We start from the raw sequence: 15617 nt of genomic DNA on the forward strand, positions 1-15617 counted from the left end.
TTAAAAATTAAAAAGGAGATTTACCACACCAAATCTGAGTGTGTCACCTCAGACACCCTTCACCCTGGAGCACTGAGCAGAGCTCCCTGGCCACACCCACCACATGCTTCTAGGTATTCCTGAAAGCAGACACTCCACTGATCCATCTAGATATAATCCAGAGGTAAAGTCTCCACAGTGAACAAAGCAAAGAAGAAACCAACGAGTATCTCCACAAATGTGGGATAACAAATGCACCAGTTCAAGAAACAAGAATAAAGAAAACAACATGACACCCCCAAAAGAATGCACTTCAGTTCTAGACTGTGAAGATGATGAGATTGAAAAAATGCCACAAATGGAATCCAAAACATTGATCATAGGATTACTTAGAAGTAATCAGAAGCAAATGCACAACTAATGAATTCCATACATGACATGAAAGAAAATTTCTCCCATGAAATTGAGATCTTAAAGAGAAACCAAATGAGGCCGGCGCCGTGGCTCACTAGGCTAATCCTCCACCTTGCGGCGCACCGGGTTCTAGTCCCGGTCGGGGTGCCGGATTCTGTCCCGGTTGCCCCTCTTCCAGGCCAGCTCTCTGCTGTGGCCAGGGAGTGCAGTGGAAGATGGCCCAAGTGCTTGGGCCCTGCACCCCATGGGAGACCAGGATAAGCACCTGGCTCCTGGCTTTGGATCAGCACGGTGCGCTGGCTGCAGCGCCCCGGCTGCGGCGGCCATTGGAGGGTGAACCAACAGCAAAGGAAGACCTTTCTCTCTGTCTGTGTCTCTCACTGTCCACTCTGCCTGTAAAAAAAAAAAGAGAGAGAGAGAGAGAAACCAAATGAAATCTTGGAAATGAAAAATTCAATAGAACAAATAAAAAACAAAAAAACACAGTGGAAGCCTTAACAACAGAATCAGTGAAACAGAAGAAAGAATATCCAACTTAGACGACAAAGCACAGGAAATTATACAATAAGACCAAACACAAGAAAAAGAAATTAGAAAAATAAAAAACACTGTTGGGAATCTATAGGATACTATCAACAATCAACAAATGCTGGTGAGGATGTGGGGAGAAAGGTACACTAATCCACTGTTGGTGGGGATGTAAACTGGTAAAACCACTATGGAAGTCAGTTTGGAGATACCTCAGAAATCTGAATATAGACCTACCATAGGACCCAGCCATCCTACTACTGGGTATTTACCCAAGAAAAATAAAATAAGCAAATAAAAGAATTATCTGCACCACCATATTTATGCAGCTCAATTTACATAGCTAAGACATGGAATTCACCTAAATGCCCGTCAAGGGAAGACTGGATAAAGAAATTATGGGATATGTACTTTATGGAATACTACATAGAGGTAAAAAAAATGAAATCTGGTCATTTGCAACAAAATGGATGAATCTGGGAAACATCATACTTAGTGAAATAAGCCAGTCCCAAAGGGACAAATACCATATGATCTCCCTGATCTGTGATAACTAATAGAGCACCTAAAAACAAATCTGTAGAATGAAATTGACACTTTGAGAAGCAATGACTTGAACAGCCCTTGTCTTGACTGTTGAAGAACTTTTTTAAAAATGGAGAATGGGACTGGGAATGGGAGAGGGAGTAAGAGGTGGGGTGAGATTGGGGGTGGGAGGGCAGGTATGGTGGGAAGAATTACTATATTGCTAAGATTGTACTTATAAAATTTGTACTGATTAAATAAAAGGTTTCTTTGAAAAAAAAGTATCTATCATGAAATCAAATGGATGAATGAAAGATATACTTTTTTTAAATGCAAGATTTTTGAGTTTTCATGAAAAATGAAAAAATTTGTCTACCCCAAGTCCATGTGTCCTACAGATTTAATTGGACTGCACTTGTAACAGACTCCCTACAAGGAAATGTCCTTCCTACCAGCCAGAATCATTTCTTTCTGTTCTCTTTTGGCACCAAGGCTGAATATCTGTTGTGCATTTAATACCACCCCTGCTTGGCTCTCTTTATATGCATTGTATGCTGGGCACGCTAGCATTGGATTTTATGCTCCATGTTAATAGGTTCTAACAATGGAGTGGAAAACAAGATAGAAATAAGCCCTGACCTCAGAGAACAAACCAAAAATCATATAAATAATTAGGATTATGATAAGTAGTCTGAAGGAAAAGTACAAGATGTTAAAGAGAGAAATCATAAAATGTCTCTAATTGGAAGGGAGGGAAGGTTCCTGCAAGAAAAGTTTATTTAAGCTGAAATCTGAAGATACAGCAATTCAGCCGGATGTAGGTATGGGCATATATGGACTGCTGTTGTTTGATGGGAGAGAGATGGTCCAGGAAAATAAAATAGCACATGCATTTGTACTGAGCTGGGGAGAGTTAGGCAGATCTGAGGACCCAAAGAAAGTGCATAGGTTGGAACATCGATATGGACAGAGGCTATGTTGTATTTGGCCACTGGGTCTAGATGGTCTTGTAGAAGACCAAGTGGGCCGGCGCCGCGCCTCACTAGGCTAATCCTCTGCCTTGCAGCCCTGGCACACCGGGTTCTAGTCCCGGTCGGGGCGCCAGATTCTGTCCTGGTTGCCCCTCTTCCAGGCCTGCTGTCTGCTGTGGCCAGGGAGTGCAGTGGAGGATGGCCCAAGTGCTTGGGCCCTGCACCCCATGGGAGACCAGGAGAAGCACCTGGTTCCTGCCATCCGATCAGCGCGGTGTGCTGGCCACAGCACGCCGGCCGTGGCGGCCATTGGAGGGTGAACCAACAGCAAAGGAAGACCTTTCTCTCTGTCTGTGTCTCTCACTGTCCACTCTGCCTGTCAAAAAAAAAAAAAAAAAAAAAAAAAAAAAAGACCAAGTGGCTATGGAGGACCAACACTTATTGTGTGAGAACTTGATGGTATACAGATCTGGCACTCTGAATCTTCTGGCTGAAATAATTTGTTACAATATGAAATGAAATTAAGGATAACATGTCTAGCAGACTTCTATCTAGGTAAATAAGCTATTGACTTGGTCACCATTGATGAGTCACCATTGGGTTAATTTTTATGCTTTTGTTTCCTCCTCTGCCTTAGCTGCAAGTGTCCCCTGCTTGGAAGAGTGTGGGAAGCTGACTTGGAAGCTTGTCGACTGCTTATTCAGAGTCTGCAGCTACAGGAAGCCAAAGGCAGCCTGTGTGTGGAAGATGAGGGGCAGATGGGTGACTTAGAAGGAGCTGCCTGGGCAGTGGCTCCCAGTGTCCCTCCCAGTCCCCACTCTGAAGATGAGAGGACGACCCTTCTGCAAGCTGACCAAGAGTGGAAGGCTCATCATACCCCCTCCCCTCTATGCAGAGGAGGCGAACAAAAAGAGGTGTGTCCTGTCGGCGTGGCCTTCACAGGAAGGCCTGCTCTGGTGGGTGCTTTGGGACCATGCTGTACACAGAAGCAGCACATTTTGGGCAGGCTTATCATCAAACCACACAAACTTGGAAAAGTTTTTTTTTTTTTTTTTTTTTTTTGACAGGCAGAGTGGACAGTGAGAGAGAGAGACAGAGAGAAAGGTCTTCCTTTTGCCATTGGTTGACCCTCCAATGGCCGCCGCGGCCAGCGCACCGCGCTGATCCGAAGGCAGGAGCCAGGTGCTTCTCCTGGTCTCCCATGGGGTGCAGGGCCCAAGCACTTGGGCCATCCTCCACTGCCTTCCCGGGCCACAGCAGAGAGCTGGCCTGGAAGAGGGGCAGCCGGGACAGAATCCGTTGCCCCGACCGGGACTAGAACCCGGTGTGCCAGCGCTGCAAGGCAGAGGATTAGTCTAGTGAGCCACGGCGCCAGCAAACTTGGAAAAGTTTTAATAGCTATTGAATATGATTACAAAATTAAATAGAATTTTTATAGAAGAAATTTTAAACAGAGAAGGACAAGCAGGGAAAATGTTTAACATATTTAGTTTTATTTTTATACTAATATCATAGCTAGATTTAGAATATACAGGCTAATATAGAACTACTTTATATAGGCCACATTATACATGTCAAATATAACTTACAGTTATTATCAATATCCCATCCATGTCATATGTGACATTTAATTATATGTTTAGAATATATTATATTATTACTTTATGGAATTAAGCATTCAAGTATATGTCTACATACTACTAATTTTCTTTACCAAAATCAGATCATAATAAATGGTTGTAATGTGTTTTTTCATAAAAGAACAAGAACTAATATTTGGCCTGGGATATACGTACTACAAATGAAAATGTGGTTTTATTTGATTCTTTATGCTGGAGGCAGACTTGCATGAAGAGAGATGACCTCCCTGGCCTGCTGTCTCCTCCCCTGTCTTTCTCTTCCTCTCTGCTCCTATCCCTCCCCTCTGCCCTCTCTCCCTGTCTTCCCTCTCGAGTCTCCCTCTCTCTGTTCTTTCTCTCCTCTCTTTTTCTCTTGCTCCCCACCTCTCATTATAACAAAAGTCCTTTCAAGGAAAAAGAGCTCCAGGAACTTTGTCCTGATTTCACCGTATTCACTGTAGTCCTCAGGGCTCTTTGTGTGGCCAGGTTACCCGGTATTTTGAGCATGAAAAGGAAACAGAAGCCTGGAGGCTAGAAGAATGTGCTGCTTGGCTGTCTCATGGTTGATTTTAGACATTAAACCCTTCCCTGGGCCTTTGCCAGAACTCACCATGAATGGCTGGGGAGAGCATTCCTCTCCCCACCCCGCCCCATCACAGTTCACATCCTGTCTGCAGATCCGTGGTCTTTGCAGAGTGGCCAGTCATGTACTTTACTGGAACATGACATTTAGTCACAGCCTTCTGGACTGCTGAGAAATTTGACCCGCAGTCTTCTATGTGAATCGAATGAGCTTATGAGAACCCAGGCTGTTGTCAGTCTGGAATCGTTGCTGGCCAAATCACATTAGGTTCAATATGGAACTACAGATGATGGATCTAAGCTGCTTTGTTAATACAGCCACTGCAGGTGGAATCTTCCTGTTGACCTAAATAACACAGAGCAATTCTCCAAAGGTTAATATACTAAGTGAAAATTGTGAATATAATATAATTAGTGAAATATATTTAGTGAAAATAAAATATATATTTTACTGAAAATTGCAGTGGAAATATACAGAGCTTAGTAAACAATGTGCATTTCAAATAGGTTAAAATATGGGAAAGTTTTTAAGGGGAAAATGAGGAAGATGACTTAAATTGTTTTGAAACAATTATCCTTGGCTACAGGTGTAATAAAGGTGGTGTCAGTAGAAGCTTGCATAGGCAGACCAAGATCTACAGGGCAGACATCCTTGTAGAAGTATTTTCTGTGTGAAGTATTGGTGATTTTGTAATAGTTCTAGTTATTAGGCACACATGTGTGAGGTCTCCTCCTCTATAATCTCCTGGATTTATTTATATTTCTGTTAGGGATTGGTATTTTGAGACTGACCACTTTCTCACTCCCCAGCTTGGCCTCCAGTGGTTTAAGCAGAGATGTTGAAAATCTGCCGCCTGCTGCAAGTGGATGGGTCGAAAGCATCTATTCTGATGGAGCAAAGTGTCTCCTAAACATGGGGGTGAAAGCCCTGGAAGGAAGAAACTGCGGGCGACCAGGCTGAGCCTTTGAAGGCAGGGCTTCCAAAGTAGGCTCCCAGCAGGTGCTTCATGCAGGGTCCTGATGGAGGTCAGGATTGATTCCACCGAGCTGGTGTCTACCAGGAGTGCAGTCCCTCCCTGTAAGTGCCCATCCATGGAGAGTCCCAGCTGAGCCACCTGTAATGAAAGATTAACAAGGGAACAGATACACATTTATTTAACATTAAATTTTGGCTGGCACCACGGCTCTATAGGCTAATCCTCCGCCTGCGGCGCCAGCACACTGGGTTCGGGTTCTAGTCCCGGTCTGGGCACCGGATTCTGTCCCGGTTGCTCCTCTTCCAGGCCAGCTCTCTGCTGTGGCCCAGGAGTGCAGTGGAGGATAGCCTAAGTCCTTGGGTCCTGCACCCACATGGGAGACCAGGAGAAGCACCTGGCTCCTGGCTTCGGATCAGCGTGGTGCGCCGGCCACAGTGTGCTGACCGCATCGGCCATTGGGGGGTGAACCAACGGCAAAGGAAGACCTTTCTCTCTATCTCTCTCTCTCACTGTCCACTCTGCCTGCCAAAAAATATATAAATAAATAAATAAAAATAAATAAAAAATAAAAAATAACATTAAATTTTATGTGATATAGGAGTCTTCAGAAATGCAGTCTCAAAGAAAAAGGAAAATCTGTGTATTGTTATGCTTAGTGTCATGAACAAGTGGGCAGTTGTGGAGAACTGTGATTGAGCAAAAGGGGAATGGTTTAGTGGTCATAAAGTGGGGGGAACTTAGCAAGGGCTGTTGTGCAGATTCTTCTCTGTGTCCCTGTATCTTCACAGGTAAGGATGTTTCTTTCCTCTGAGTATAGGGAGGGCCTCTCTTATATCAGAGTCTTAGGAGCAGCTTCAGAGGAAGGCCACAGAACTCTTATGTGCCCTGCGAAGAAGGGCAGGAGGCAATCAGAGAGCTCCTCCTGCTTCTGCCATATCCACACATGCCAATGTGCCATATTTTGGATGGTTTGTCCTGAATACCATCACTCCTGCACCACGCTCTCCCTTCCTCACTGAGTTCCCTTGCCCACCAGGATCGGGGAGGGGGGGGGCGGGGATGACATTGCCAGGTACAGGGGGCTTTTCTTCATCCATCAGATTGTAAGTGCCTGCCGGTTCATTATCTGGTTATGGGAAAACAGGACTGTATTTGCCAAAAAAAGTAGGACATTAGGGAACAAGTATGCAAGAAGAATTAGAGATTTGCCTTATAATGACTTGAATCCCGTAAAAGTCCCATGGGCTGCCAACCATGTTCCATCCCTGAGCATCCTGGTTCCTCTCCACCAGTGGCCGAAGATGTCCCATGATTAGTTTGTGGCTTTCCTAGTGAAGGGGGGCTCTAGAGGGGACTTTAAAGTTTTTGCTGCCTTTCAGTGCCGTTGTCACATGTTCGTACTGCAACAGCAGGTTTAAACAGTGTCCCTCTTAGAAGTAACCCCCTTATACAGTAATCCCTTTATCTGTGGTTGCATGTTCCATGGTTTCTTTTATCCATGATCGTTTGCTAACCAAAAATATTACATGATAAATTCCAGAAATAAACAATGCATAAGTTTTAAATTGAGTTCCAAATAGTATGATTGAATCTCATGCCATCCTGCTCAGTCTGGCTTGCAAAATGAATCATTCCTTTGTCCAGCATAGCTACACTTTGTGCAATACCTGCCCATTAATCACTGAAGTAGCCACCTTGGTCATCTGATCAGCTGTCACCATATGGCTGTGCTTGTGTTCACATAATCTTTATTTCTCTAAGTCATGTCCCCAAGCACAAGAGTAGTGGTGCTGGCAGTTTGGAGATACCTAAGTGAAGCTGGGAAGTGCTTCCTTACTAAGGAGAGGCAAAAAGAAGCATATGTTGAAGTCACTAAGATTTAGTCTGAAACATTTTAAGAGAGAAAGGGAAGCCACGTTCACATAAGTTCTGTTATAGTAGATTATTATAATCTAATTTGTTAGTTATAGTTGCTGATATCTTATTGTGACTGATACATGAATAATCATTGTCATGTGTATGTAAGTATGGTCTTCAAAAAGCTTATGGAAAATGGATATTTTAAAAATGCACAAGGGGCCAGCGTTGTGGCTTAGTAGGTTAAGCTACTGCCTGGATGCCAGTATCCCATAAGGGCACCCATTCATATCCTAGCTACTCCACCTCCAGTCCAGATCCCTGCTAGTGCACCTGGAAAATCAGCAGAAGATGGCCCAAATGCTTGGGCCCCTGCTACCCTTATGGGAGACCTGGAAGATGCTCCTGGTTCCTGTCTTCATCCTGGCTCAGTGCTGGCCATTGCAGCCATCTAGGGAGTGAACCAGCGAATGCCAAGATACCTCTGTCTCTCTCAACTCTGACTTTCAAATAAATAAATCTTTAAAAAAATCCCACAAATTTTAAAACAGTTTGCACCAAAATAACATCATTTAATTCCATTTTCCACAGTCTTTTAGAAGTACCCTCATTTGAAGCCAGTGCCGTGGCTCACTAGGCTAATCCTCTGCCTGCGGCTCCGGCACCCCGGGTTCTAGTCCAGGTTGGGGCGCCAGTTCTGTCCCGGTTGCTCCTCTTCCAGTCCAGCTCTCTGCTGTGGCCCGGGAAGACACTGGAGGATGGCCAAGTGCTTGGGCCCTGCACCCGCATGGGAGACCAGGAGGAAGCACCTGGCTCCTGGCTTCGGATCAGCGCAGCGCGCCGGCCTTAGCAGCCATTTGGGGGGTGAACCAAGGAAGGAAGACCTTTCTCTCTGTCTTTCTCACTGTCTAACTCTGCCTGTCAAAAAAAAAAAAAAAAAGGAAGAAGTACCCTCATTTGTATAGAGAAAGCATAGCAAAGACATAGGGTTTGGTTCTCTTTTCAGTTTCAGGCATTGCTGGGGATTTAGGAATGTTATCCTGGGGAGAGGCACTACTGAGTCATGAAGAAGGCAGCCATTCCCTGAATCTGAGTGCAGGGATTTCAAGATAATAGAGATTTTATGAGAAGAACAAAATTATGGGACCGGAAAACAGATCATTCATTCCCAGAAAAGGCAGAGAGATGAGCAGAAAGGAAGTTGGGCAGTGAGGAAATGCTCTACATCTTGATTTCTGTGTGAATTGTGTCACAGTGTACATACATCAGTTACACCAGAAGTAGTGAATTTTTAGTGAATTTATGGTAGCTAATTAGAACCACATTTCTTAATTAATTAATTAGTTTTTATTCATTTGAAAGAGAGAAAGATAGACACCAGTCTTCCAAGTACTGACTCACTCCCCAAATACCCAGAAGAGCAATGGCCTGGCCAGGCAGAAGCCAGGAGCCCAGAATTCAATCAGAATCTCCCATGTGAGTGGCAGGGACACAACTCAAAAGTAACTAAAAAAAATTTTTTTTTTTTTTACTGTTTACGTAGTTAAAATCAGTGCTACAGATGCTCAGTGTGATTGCATCTAGATTAGGATTGTCAGAAGGCAGTGCGGTGTGGTCGAGACCAGGGCTCCCAGTCTCTGATCCTAGTTAGCCCGCTTACAGGCCACATTTCTTCATCTGTTAAGAAACAAAGGAGGAGAGGATAATGACAACTATCTCACAAGTTATGGTGAAGGGTTAAATAACCCAGTGCGCCTAAAAGTGAGCCACACATCACTGGGCGAGGCTCATCAGTGCTAATTTTTTGTTTCTGCTGTTCTTTCTGGCAGGCACAAGCATCTGCAAAATGTTTTTTTAATCATATGCCTTGCTTCCATCATCAAGCAGCAGAAGTGAGCGATGAATTAGTGGCAGATATCCAAGAAGAGAAAGGTTTAATAAAGAAAAGATCGTGTTAGTGTTTGGGTCCAGGATTTTAGACTACTGAAGGCACAGAGAAATGATAACCCCAGGGTCTCATGTGGAAGATGTTTTTGTTTTCCTGCCTAGGCCTTCCAGGGCATCGTTGAAATCTGGGTCCTTTTGTATTTATCCTGTGGCTATGGTGTCTATTTGCTTTGCAGCCCTGAGCCAGTTCTGCTGTACCACTGCCTGCTGGGTCTGGCCATTCCACACTGGTGTTGCTATTGGAGCATGCTGCCCATAGGCAGTCAATTTCTCTTTGACCCAAATCTTCCATGAAAAATCGCTGACTTCTTACAGAGGTCCACAGGGAGATGGGTTTTCAAAGCCTTCCCGGTGCTTATCTGGATGATGTGATGTCATGGGTTTTGGTGGTACTTTGTTCTCACAAGTGCTTTGGCATTAATTAATGCCTGCTCATTGATTATGGTCCCTGCCAGGCTGCTCGGCACCATTTCCCCCATTTCACAGCTGGGCCCATTAAGGCAAAGTAATTTGCTTTGGACTTTGTTACAAAGGAAGTCAGCAACAGGGCTAAGGCCAATTTTAGCCTGCGCTTCCTCAAATTGTAAGAACCTCATTCTTTTTCAGTTTCATGATGGCTTTCCTCCCAGCCTTTCCAAGGACTCTGCTAACAATCAGCTGCTGTTGGCCCTGGTTTATAGACAGTACAGAAATTGCAGAGGGCCAGACAGGAGCTGGGGAAACTGGTGAGCCAGACTTCCTCCGCTGTGAAGTTGCTCTTTTGTACTGACCGTTCTCGCCATAATACCTGCGTAATTCTTTCTTTCCTGTCTGCAGGCAGTCTTGCTGGGGTGCCTTCTGTTTCTGCTACACAATAGGCTCCCCTCCCACAGAGTTCCCTGGGCAGTATCACTCCCTGTTGACCCCTCCTGCCAGTGGCTTCCTTCCAGAGCCAAGACCTGCCACCAAAGAGGCCACCAGAAGACTTGGCCACTGGGAGTACTCTTACACAATATTTGAGCAGACAGCGTGTTGACACGCCTGCAATGAAAGGAATAAGCAACAAGACACAACCAGAGGCTGTAGCTTGATGTGTTCAGATTTAGGTCTCCAAAAATTGTTGTAGGATTAGAAATAGCAAGATGCATTATGTTTGCTCACCTGTCGTAACCGTCACTGCCAACATTTTTGTAACAAGATAGTTAACAAGAAAAAAGACCCACAGATTTATCCTCCTAAGTGACTTGAGGACCTTCAGAAAGGAAGACCCAAAGACCCAGGGAAAATTGTCCATTTTTATGCTTGGGTTCTAAAAAGAATTGATAGCCATGTGGAGATGTGAATGGATAAAAGGGACATAATCTAATACAGGAGTGGGGACCGTCCATCTGGTTAGCCATATAAGGCCCAGGAAATCATTTTGGCCTGGCCCTGCCAAGGCAACCACAGGCAGGACTCAAAATTCAATAAATCCATAGCAGGTTAATTTTTAAGTTGATAATTTTGCACAGCCTGTAAATTATGTTATAAATATCCAAATGGCCCTTGGCAGGAAAAAGTTTCCACACCCCTAAACAGACAGAAAGGGGCAAACCTAGCAAGGCTTGTCTGATTAGATTATACTGGGCTTCTGTCTGCAGCATCTCTTCCTCCCAGGAATGAGACAGGACCATTACAGAATAGGGGTTTTCAAGGAGAGGGAAGGGAGAGAGTGACTTTTGTAGATTTTAGGGCTTGCTTTTGTTGGAAAGAAGTCCTGTTTTCTATGACCCACCTTGGGAGAATGGAATTCTTTTCTATCATTTGTTTTAGGGAAGAAAGCAGAGTTGAGGCTGGAGGGCAAAAGGTCAGAGACACCATGGGAGACACCGAGGTTCTAAGGACTTTGCAGTCTTTTTCAGCTCAAAGTGCACAGCATGTCAAAGCACCACTCTTTGGGGTATCATGTTCTGAGCCCAATGTAGGTACCTGTATTCCTTTATACAACGTTTCAAGTGAAAAGAAAGCAGGAAAGGAGAATTCATGGTGAAGATAGATGTCTTTGCTGTCTTCAAACAACTGATTTCTCACTCTAGAAATATCTCTAGTGGACAAAAGTGCTGCCTCCTCAGTCATGGCAGGCGCAGATCCGACTGTTTCTTCCCTGACACTTGCTGGCTTTGGGACCGCAGATAATTCACTGGGACACTCCAAAGAGCAGGTCCTAAGTGACACAATCTCTTGGTACCTCTTCCACCTCTGAGTTGGTGAGGTGATAAGGAGAAATGGTTTGCCTGTCCATCAGCTGGTTTTCTTCTTTTTTACTTAATGTTTTTGGGGAGAAAGAGCCAGGGTGTGAAGAAAAATTCTACTTCCCCTACAATATCAAGTTCCACAAACTCAACCATCTTACCCAAGAGTAGAACAGTAAAAGTAATCAGGATGCTATCAGGACTGGCAATTGGCCAGTTAATTGAAAAGTCAGACAAGGCAGAGAATCATTTTTAAAAGTACATTTTAAACCTTTTTTAAAAAATTTTTTAAATACTGAGAACATACATTTACTTGCAAGTCGCTTTATATATGTCAAGGTTTTTCTAGTCATGGGCCTGCTGATTTGTATTTCACATGACCCTTGTTAAACTTTACCTGTAAAACACCATCTATAATGTCTAGTTTTGTTGTCCTTAATGTGGACTAGATATTTAAAGAGCTCTTGGAAAGCAATCCTCAGTCTCCTACCCCTTTTCCTTAAATATTATTGAGTCTTTCCAAGGTTTTCCATTTTTTGAGAGACAAAGACTTTCGGTTCATACCAAAATCTCATTGATCCACACAATATTTATTTAAATTATGCACTTAGGATTTAAGTGTAGTTAGCATAAATAGATTTAGAAACAAGCACAGCTCTACCTGTAGGAACTGAATTTCTTTGCCCCTGGCCTGGCTTTCACCATCAAGGGTGATGCAGGGAACAGAGCCACAGGACAACCTGGCAGGTGGATACGAGAGGAATTTCTTCTGCAGTCAGCAGACTCCCGCTGGCTCCCACAGTTAATTAATGCCATCAGCTGTCAGCCTCCTTCACCTGCCCAGGGGGAGGAAGCGGTTCCTCTGATCTGCCTACTTTCACTCCTTTTGGAAAATTGTGGAGCCACCCTCAGTGCTCCAGGGCCTAATGGTGGCACTTCTCCCACTAATTAAAAATAATTCAATGCTTCTGAGGGAAACAACCCCAAGGCTCCTGATGATTCTTTAATCTTGGGAACTCCTCGCCATGCACGGGTGAACACTGAAGGATCGATGGCTGGATGGTCACCACGTGGGCAGCAAGGACTCATTTATGGCACTTGCGACACAGGAGGTTTCCCCCAGCAATGTGCAGTGGTGTTCTCTGAGTTGCCGAGAGGTTTTTAAGTCAGGGGTTTCACATTTCTGGAAAATAAGCCAACATCCTGCCTCTTGTCATATGTAGACTGCATCTGATTCCCTCACCTTTCTGAGATCAAACTTAGAATTAGGTAGTTCCTGGGGCAGGTCTGTGGCCCAGTGGGTTAAACCACTGCTTGGGATGACTTCATCCCATGTCGGAGTGCCCGAGATCAAATGCTACATCTCGTTCTGATCCAGTAGCCTGCTAATGTGCACCCTGGGAGACAGCAGATGATGGCTCAAGTACGTGTGTCCCTGCTTCCCATGTGGGAGACCTTGATGGAGTTTCTGGCTCCTGGCTTCACCCAGCCCAGCCCAGCTGTTAGAGGCATTTGGAGAGTGGATCAGCAGATCAGTGATCTTTATTCGCCCCTTCCACTCCCATCAGTCTGCCTTTGAAATAAATAAATAATAAATAAACATTTTAAAAATCAGGAGCCTCCCACTGCCTCTGCAAGCTGCCCATTCCTACCAGGACTGGAATGCCCACGAGCAGTTGTCTTACCTCTGCCCAAGGCTTACTACACTATCTTTCACTATCAGTGAATAATATTTCCATCAATCTATGCTGATGCTTTTGCCTTGCCAACAATTGGCCATTTTCTGCACCCTTCCAACCTCAAAACCGATTTCTTGGAACCATTGTTACAACAGAGAAGATCTCCTTTTGCTAACATAATTAGGAGCCCAGGCTAACCAGTTGAATAACAGTGTGGAAAAGGAGAGTGGCTCTCATGAGGGAAACAGTGCATCCAACTGGAGGGTCCCTGTCTCCTTGCAGTGAGCTGCAGGTGTCTGAGACTTTACAGTGATAAGGCCACTGTCATTCAGAAGGGGAAACACCCAGAATCAGGATTAAACATTGGCATTTAAAAACAAGAATTCGAATAGTCTCATTGTTGCATAGTTGACAGAAATCATTTAGAAGTTATCTTTTTAATATTAAAAGAAGGGGGCTGGCACGGGGGCTCACTTGGTTAATCCTCCACCTGCGGTGCTGGCATCCCATATGGGTGCCGGGTTCTAGTCCCGGTTGCTCCCCTTCCAGTCCAGCTCTCTGCTGTGGCCCGGGAGTGCAGTGGAGGATGGCCCAAGTGCTTGGGTCCCTGCACCTGCATGGGAGACCAGGAGGAAGCACCTGGCTCCTGGCTTCGGATCGGAGCAGTGCTGGCCATGGCGGCCATATGGGGGGTGAACCAACGGAAGGAAGACCTTCCTGTCTCTCTTTCTCACTCTCTGTAACTCTGCCTGTCAAATAAAATATATATATATAATATATATTATATATATATAAAAGGAAATGCAGAAAGTTCTTCTTTATTCTTTATAATTCAATAATTCTTAGCCACAGACCACTCAAGGAGCACAATCTCTTAAAAAGAAACCCCCTAACTGTGCTCCAATTTTATTTTATTTTACAAAAGAGGATAATAATTTGATGTCCATTTATCCCCAGTATCTGATTCCTTCTCTTAAATGGAGATTATTAGGCACTAGCTGATACTATTACTCTCATTTACAAATACATTTTTCCTTAGAAGATTCTAACGGAGTTTGGCCTTATTCAACTGTGATGTTGAAACTCCATACTAAAAGGAAAGCCTTCAAATCCCCTCAAATGATTGTGCAATATAAATTGCAGCTTTTTTTTTTTTTTCTTGACAGGTAGAGCTAGAGAGAGAGAGGCAGAGAGAAAGGTCTTCCTTTTCTGTTGGTTCACCCCCCAAATGGTCGCTACAGCCGGTGCGCTGCGGCCGGCCGGCACGCTGCGCCAATCCGAAGCCAGGAGCCAGGTGCTTCCTCCTGGTCTCCCATGCGGGTGCAGGGCCCAAGCACTTGGGCCATCCTCCACTGCCTTCCTGGGCCACAGCAGAGAGCTGGACTGAAAGAGGAGCAACCGGGACAGAATCCGGCGCCCCAACCGGGAATAGAACCCGGGGTGCCAGCACCGCAGGTGGAGGATTAGCCAAGTGATCCGTGGCACAGGCCTAAATTGTAGCTTTTTGAAGATTGTCCTTCATTGTAAACTAGAACTTCAGAGGCGAGGTAATGTATAGCAGTTACCAGGCAATTTCTTCTTGTATCGATTTTTGGGGGGTTTATTCGTTATTCTTTTTAGAACTTTTTCAGTGCCTTCTCCAAAGCAAGCATGTGGACATGTGAACAATGTATTACTCTGACCTAGAGATGTCTGAATAGGTCAGATGCTTCCCTTACCACCTACAACATCTGAATGCTTTTGAAAGAAATATCCGCTTACTCAGGGTGTAGCCATTTAATTTAGCTATTTGGATAAATACGTGTATCATATAGAGTGATAAAGGTGTACCCCCAGTGTCTCAGTGTGCACCTCTCTGTTTACTGGCATTTACCCCGTAAGTGTAGGACTCAGTGTTTATGCAGAAAGATAAATACATATCATAAAATCTGTTTTAAATAGATGTGAAGATATCATGTGTATTAATGACAAGCATTTGTCTGAAGTAAGTATTCCTTATGTTGAGAATAGAAAGAAAGAGATAACCATGTAGCATTCCTTGAATGTATTTGCTAAGAAAATGCTTTGGATAACAGCCCAAAGGAACATATTTAAGGCTGTGATTTTAATATTGAACTAAGAAAGTGCTTTACTGCATCAGCTAAGCTCATGGATGGTGGTAATCACATCTACTTTACCTCAAGCTACAAGAGAGGGGATGAGACTTAACAGAACAGTTATGAGGCTCCAGTCATATTACTGGCTTTTAAGTATGGATGTGTGCAGTGCAGGGCTTTTTTTTTTTTCACTTTTTAAACATGAATTGTGCCATAGAAAACTTGGCAGTCTG

General features: G+C 44.2%; 1 protein-coding gene across 1 annotated transcript in view; it reads left to right on the forward strand.

Moving 5' to 3' along the window:
• DISC1 (DISC1 scaffold protein) overlaps positions 1–15617 on the forward strand; it is a 360091-nt gene that overhangs the window by 319006 nt on the left and 25468 nt on the right. Inside the window, exon 11 of the mRNA XM_008268257.5 lies at positions 3055–3331. Within this exon, the coding sequence (XP_008266479.2) occupies positions 3055–3331 (277 nt within the window). The remainder of the gene's footprint in view (positions 1–3054; positions 3332–15617) is intronic.

Source organism: Oryctolagus cuniculus, chromosome 13, assembly GCF_051225735.1.
Source record: "Oryctolagus cuniculus isolate XC-2025 breed Fujian yellow rabbit chromosome 13, ASM5122573v1, whole genome shotgun sequence".
In the NCBI taxonomy this organism is placed as follows: Eukaryota; Metazoa; Chordata; class Mammalia; order Lagomorpha; family Leporidae; genus Oryctolagus; species Oryctolagus cuniculus.